Source organism: Bombus fervidus, chromosome 5 (assembly GCF_041682495.2).
Source record: "Bombus fervidus isolate BK054 chromosome 5, iyBomFerv1, whole genome shotgun sequence".
Lineage (NCBI taxonomy): Eukaryota > Metazoa > Arthropoda > Insecta > Hymenoptera > Apidae > Bombus > Bombus fervidus.
This window is the reverse complement of record NC_091521.1, coordinates 7,143,755-7,150,928: the sequence shown is the minus strand read 5'-3', so window position 1 is coordinate 7,150,928 and position 7,174 is coordinate 7,143,755. Positions and strand designations below refer to the sequence as shown.

Here is a 7,174-nt window from a genome sequence, read left to right as displayed (position 1 = left end):
TATTCGATACATTGGTTTTATTTATGGTAAAATAAGGTGTTCTGAGTTATTTCGAAGAATGCGTTGTGTTATGTTGTAAAAATATCAAACGTATCTAGAAAATAGTATCACTGAATCTGAATTTAATATCTACAGCGACTTACTAAAGTATAATACTTGAACACTTTTATGAACATACACATTACTGTCTCTGTTATACGAAACATTGGAAAATTCCATTGCTCTTTTTTACGACACGTAGTTATCATATTGATAAAGTTTGAGAGTGTCTACGTGAGAAATAAAAAGTAAGAAAATGTTTATTGCAACTACATATATATGTTGCGAAGATCAGAAATGTATTTAAACGACCAATTAAATATTTCTTACATTAATAAACCTCAGTTCTAATTTTAAGACTAAGGATCTAAGAAAATCGTTCATACGTATGTATTAAATAAATGTTCTGTAATTTATACATATATATTAGGTCGTTCGAAAAGTTTCTTTCGTTTTATAAGGAAATAATGGATGCACAAGATTTTCCGTACTATATTATTTTATCGAATTACGTATGATCCATTTTGTTCTATCAAACTAAAGATCACAACGTTCGACAGATTAAGTTTCATGTTTGTATAAAGATGCGTTGTAAAAGACGTGTTTATAAGAGAAAGACACTTTCCGGACAACCTAATATATATATATATATGTCGGATCATCTTTGGAAAACGGGGCGTGTGATGAGTCTTGCTGCGAGTTGTCCATAGTTGTCTTATACCAGATGATGTTTGTTTATAGGAATGTATTACAAAAGTTAACAAGTGATATCGATGATTGAGTGATCGAGATGTCTATGACGATGAATTTAGGTTCGATAACGAATACACGGTCAACGGGATGACGATTGCGATTAGGAACTCGATGTACGTTTTCATTGGGCTAGTCGAACTTATCAGATTGCAACTCAGTCCAAGTAGAACTGCCCTTATATAATCCATATTCCTCAGGCCAATCCCAGTTTTTAAGGAGAGTTATTTAATTACTTTATACCTCTGTTAGGTACACGTCCCTCCCGTGACCGTGGCTACGTTTAGTGACCCATTATGTCACTTTGAGCCCCAGCCCACTGTCATAAATCTCGGATAATCATAATTGACTTAACTCATAAATAGCTATTTCTCAGTTTTATCGTTTAAGTACGACTATAATAAAAAGTCTGGACTAAAGTATTGGGGACCTTCCCAAATATTCCGAAAGAAAGGCTCCAGCGTCCCTTCATCTCCGACATATATATATGTACATTTTCATATTGGTTGTAATTTTTATCAATATAATGTAATTAAATTTCAGAAAGTGTTGTATAATACAAGTAAAATAATAGTCAGTAATTCTACTTCTAAATGTGCATATATTCTTCTGAATTTATCTATCACAATGAATTTATCTGATAATTACAAATAGATGATACATAAACAATAGATGATACATAATACATAAACCGGATAAAATTCTCATATTCATTGGCAGGGTACGCATACATACAGACCTACGTTAAATAGCAAGCGTTCCCAATGAACTTGTGACTGGGTATACGGATGACGAGGACGTCGAAGATCTCCAGTGTGTCCTACATAGCGGATCTGAGATTACCGTGATATTTATTTCTCCCTTTGTATAGACTCTCTCGCTGCGACAGAACGAACCGGTGTGGGCATATATACCTATATCAAAGAACTCTCGGGAATTAGATATCGTAGACTCGGTGTAAGATGCTTTTCCACGGCTGATCCTCCTTTACGTGAATGCGGATTTCTCCGATGCTTGAATCCAACCGCCGTTCTACCCTAACCACCCCACCTTCTTCCAGTTCTTTTCTTTCCTTCTCTGTCTCTTTCGACCCGCCACCAAGCGTACTCCGGTAATTATGCTCCTTTCGATCGTGATTTTGATTAAACCACCACATAGGCTAAATGGTCTGGTTACTGTTGCTTTTACAGTTTCGTGGATAGCGAATTAATTTTTGAGAAATTTAAGGAGACTAAATTTAAGGAGACACCGGATTACAGGGTTTGTTTTATTAAAATGTAACGACGTCTATACATATTGATTTTTCATGTAATAAGAGCATCGTTGGAAACCTAACGCTTGCGTTCTTAGTGCACAGCCATTAATCTCCTGCACTTTTTAATAATAAATGGTAAATAAAAAATATAGAATAAGATTGTCGAAAAGAGGCGATACGCTTTCGAGAAAATAAAACTAAAAAATAAGAAGTAATTAATATTAGAGTACCCAGATACCTATAGTTAAGTATTAAATTCAAAGTGTAAGTATTAATCTTTGAACACGTGTATTTCTTTTCGTGAGAACTTGCTTTATTTTTAGCTTTCGAATTATCTAACTTTGAACTTAACATTTAATTATCTAGCGCTGGAAATGTGTCTGAGAATTCATGATTTGGGATCTCCTTAATTTATCAATTAAGCAAAAACTTCAACTTGTAACCACGTAATATCCATCAGGTACCTGCTACATGAATGTCGAAAATATAGAACCCAAAGACTCGAGTACAAATTGAATGCAAACTCCGCCATGATATCAAAGGACCACATCACAGACATTCTAAATTACTCCAAAGAAATTGAGTTCTACCACGAAATCTAATTTAAGAATAACGAGGTGAGATGGTCGCTAATGATTCAGGTGCCAGTGCGACATAAAGCCGAAATAAAAAGAAATGTATCTGTCAATGATATTAATAAATTGGCAAGTTATAAATTCTAACAATTGAAGATTATATACCTTGATTCTACAATCGTACAATTTCACGTCAAATAAGATAATTTGAAATTTCACAAATTCCATTCGATTTATCGCTAAAAACATTACTATCATTCAAACGCTACTACAAACACATGCAACTTGTAACCTGTAAAATGTCGCTAATGATATTAATTTAGTCATGCAAGGGGGTTCGATAGGTCATAACCAAATATCTGTAACTTTTCTTCATTCTACGCAACCGTACTCGCAATGATCTCTCTTCGGCAACAAGAGGATCGTGAAACAATTTAAATACGTCAAGACCGTTTTGTATCACGAGAATCAAGAAAGACAGAGACCGGAAATGAAAGAGACGAAGAGACTGTGGACGCGTTCCGGTGAAAGGAACGGAAAGTAATTTCCAGGAAATGACCAGCGTTCAGTATCCAAAGCGAGATTTCTTTTGATCGGTAGCGTCGTTCAGTAGCAACGTCAGTTTTTCCAACAGACTTTTCCGGACCCTTCGTTTAATAGAGAATTGGTTGCCCCGTTGTCTATTGATGTTGGGCTACTGATACACAGAAAGATTGAGAAGAGAAAGACGTCGTAGTCTTGTACCTTGTCGACACGACAGAGAACGTGGAAAAGGCCAGTCCTGTCCCGTCTGTTGGTCGTTTATGCATTTCCGCTCGGCTGGCTATCGAGTGCTCTCTCGTTTCGTCGCCTTGCCCTCAAAGGAAACCACATTACAAAGACGGTCAGCCTCGTCTAATGATGTGGTCGAACTTCTGTTGGACCAGTCTAGAATCGACGTGTCTCTACATTTTCATTGTTGCCGCGTCTCCGAGCACTTTGACTTTTCACACTTCTCTCACTTAGCGTCCTTTCATGGAACTCTGCTCTTTTGTTGTTCTGTTTGCTTATCTGCGTGCTGCAAGGAATATTTGAAGGGTCATAGAGCGACAATACGTAAAAGTAATATCTATCTTTGTTGGCTAGATGGGTTATGGTTATTCGATTCATGAGGTTCAATATCAATTGATCGATAGTAATGATTAGACTAGTTGTTGTGCATTGTCATGCATGTGTATATGTCTTACGCTTCCTTTCAGCGTGGATTAACGTAAAGATCTAACGTAAAGATCATGTAAGTCGGTAGCAAGAAAAGGTAAGGGAGGAAGTAAACTGAATTAGGTCTAACAGATGATTACGTTTAAATCTTCTAACATCCCATCTAACTTAAACGTAATCATCAAATCAGATACAATTCACTTCCTTATGTGCAAGGTGGGTTGAATAATGTCAGAATTTGGCTAGTTTAGATAGCGTATGAAGTGTCTAATCGAAAGATCCAGTATAATGTCCTGTACGAGTAGGTATGTCCGTATTTCGTACCAGTCCAAGTTCGTCGTCTGTCTATGAGGCTTTGAACTGAGGCTATTTCTTCGATACTAACTTTTGAGGCAAAGCACGAAATGACGCAAGCATAAGTCCAAATGGCTTAATTATATATAATAATTAATATATATAATAAAAAACAACGAGATATATTTATGAAAGGTGATAACTGTGCGATCGATGATCAGCGGATTTTTATGCAAATTCACATTTCTATGAATATAATTAAAGCTAGATAGGAAATTGTTTTATTTACTAAATATTACAGATACTACTATACTCTGAATATTTCATACTATTTTGTAAACTGTTTGCATTCTGCGTATTTTTTCACTTTCGAACTTCTCATAAATGCATAAAAATCCGCGGTTTAGAATAAAAATCTTTATAATAAGAAGCTTTTACTAATGTTGTATACTAATCTAGAATACTAACTTTGGTTAGTAACAAGTTCTGCGACTCAACAAAGCTAGTTGAAATAATTGGAGGTTGGTAATTTTGTATCTTCAAATTGTGCTTTAAGGCGTGATACTTGTCCCGATTTCTTAGAAAACTATAAGTGATCGATTTCGGAATCAGAGAAGGAGAACAAGGGTGGCGTGGAGCTACTTATGACCCAATCATCGTCGTTCAGCCGCGGAGAAGATTCGAATTTGGTGGTAGAGCTCCGTTTTAAAATGGATTCTGTTACCCTCTGTGCCTGTTGTTTTATCAGGTATTAATTATACAGGATGTCCATGTCCTTCTTTCGGTCATACGTTGTCAATATATTCTATAGGTCGAGCTAGGAAAAAAATGTCATATAGAAATATTTCATTTAAAGCATTGTTAAAGAGCTGTAACAAAAGAAAAAAAAAGAAGAAGATGATAAATAAAATGGGCGGTAACGAACGTACGTTACTACAGTGCAACGCATGAATAGGTCAGGAATGTTCAACGGATAATAAATGAAAACTTCAAATAGTAATAAATTCAATTTTGTCTCGCTGCCAATCTTATATCGACAGGAACGATGAACATTTTAAAATGAAATTCTAGTTGGAGTTACAGAAATATACGGTAGCTTCTGAATATTACCAAATGTAAATATTCCTAATCTGTTTTTTGTTATAACTCTTTAACAATGCTTCCAATGACATATTTTTATATGACTTTTTTTTCTTATCTTGATCTATGGAATATACTGACAATGTATAACTGGAGGAAATTGGGATTCTTTCTCGAAACTATATCGAAAATCTATATTGGATAATACATTTTTTCATAGGATTACATGACTAGAAATTTGAATTATTTTTAGAATTCACCTTTTCGATAGATTTGTAAGTACGTATAGTATTGTTCATAATTAATATAATGATATAATGAATATTAGTTCCATTAGTTTCATAATGAATATTTGTTCTATTTCCAAATTCTATTTTATATACGATTGAGCATTACAATAAAAAAAAAAAAAAAAAATGATGAATTTTGATACGGATTTAAAATTCATAAAATTTTACAAAACTTAATTCTCTTATTTCAAGGATGTATATTTCGCTCAAAATAAATATAATACACAATATAAATTCTATAAATAATATTCTTACAAATATCGAAACATTTCTTAATATACATAAAATACTGCGGTTCTATAATTTGTTTAATTCTTACATCAAATTTCACAATACTATACGTATACAAATCATGTCTGTTCCAAATTAAGCCAACTTATCCAACTCAAACTTTCTCATAGCTTTTGAACTATCATTTAAAGAATTGTACAGACTATTATATAATCCTACGATCAATCTCATTCTTCAATTTAAATATCCGCATCCAATATTAAAAACCTCTAGACATACTTGTTGCCTATTCTTCCGTCGTTTACTCGTCTGCCTATGTCTCGTAGAATTTTCCATCTTCCTCAATTTCGTCTTCGCCTTTCTCTCACTTAGAATCAGATTCTCTGTGAACTCTTTTATCACAACATCGATTCTTCGATTAAGCGAGTCATCCGAATAACTGCTGTCCGTGTCAAAATCGTAAGTAGGCAGCAAATCCACTTTTCTCACATAACCTTTCCACTTCTCTCTAACCTTCTTCTCGCTTTCCTCGTTGAGTCGTTCGTTCGACGTAATTCGAAACTGATCACGTGAATAATCAGTTAAGGTTCCAAAATCTAGAGATTCGGTGATCAATTTAGACGAATTCGAAAAGTTTGGCGTTGAGTTCCGTTGGTAACAGCACACAGTGTAGGAATCCACTGGGATGTGATCGAAAAATTCCCTAGTGTCTTGGAACATGTTGTCGTCTTTGAACGAAACGTCGTTTGAAAAACAATTGTCGTGGGGCGATTGCAACTTTGATAAAGAAACGTCCCTAGCGGAGCAATACTCGATCGACGAGCTTGGACTGCATTCTTGCTCTCTTAACGAGCTGTGATTGCAATTCAAGTTTGAATTTGCGAAACGAAATTTGTGAATGGAAGATGTACAGTTTCGGGAGGTTTGTACCGACTGTTCTATCAATTCTTGCTTCGTTTTTTGGTGCTTCGTTGCCGACGCTGTTACCAGTACAGATTTCGGTTCGTTGGGGTAAATATTATGTAACGTGTATCGATAGTAATCATAGTGATTCATAGTAGCTTCTGTAGAAGGTTGATCTATTTCTAAAATATCATTTGAATCTTCTGCATCGTGGTAAAAATCGTCATCGTGAAGCGAAAAATAATCATCATAGTCTTCCTCCAATCGTTTCTTCACGTTTCCAAGGATCATCACTTCGGAAGTTTTATCTTCGACCAAATAATTGTTCGATTTCCATGACACGTTTGAAGTTTCTGGTGAATTTAAATTGGATTCAACGGGAACAGAAGTTTCAAGCATAATTCTTTCTTCGTCTTCTACACAGTCTGTACTATCTATAAAATACGTGTCGTTGCAAGCTATCGATTTAGATATATCGATGTCGTTCTCCATCCTGTTATTTAACGTTCTTTGAAGATCATACGTTTTGTTTTCGATTAGGGCTTCTTTTCTCTTATTAT

The 7,174-nt window shown here is 34.9% G+C and overlaps 1 protein-coding gene across 2 annotated transcripts; it reads right to left on the bottom strand.

Moving 5' to 3' along the window:
• Nucleotides 1-1,404: 1,404 nt before the first annotated feature.
• LOC139987286 (uncharacterized) lies at nt 1,405-6,914 on the bottom strand. Of its 2 annotated transcripts, none has more exons than XM_072003368.1 (2): nt 5,991-6,914; nt 1,405-3,676 (listed from the first exon to the last, which is right to left on the bottom strand). In XM_072003368.1, exons 1-2 carry the CDS (start codon nt 6,903-6,905, stop codon nt 3,632-3,634), a joined length of 960 nt encoding a protein of 319 aa, XP_071859469.1. In that variant the 5' UTR covers nt 6,906-6,914; the 3' UTR covers nt 1,405-3,631. The 2 variants fall into 2 exon arrangements, with proteins under 2 accessions (XP_071859469.1, XP_071859468.1); XM_072003367.1 differs by lacking the exon at nt 1,405-3,676 and adding an exon at nt 4,122-4,843.
• Between the last annotated feature and the right edge of the window lie 260 nt (nt 6,915-7,174).

Coding starts and splice junctions, on each gene's coding strand:
- LOC139987286 (XM_072003367.1), bottom strand. CDS start 6,905: ATGATCCTTGGAAACGTGAAGAAACGATTGGAGGAAGACTATGATGAT. Junction 4,844..5,990: donor GACGGAAGAATAGGCAACAA/GTATGTCTAGAG, acceptor ATAAAACAACAG/GCACAGAGGGTAACAGAATC.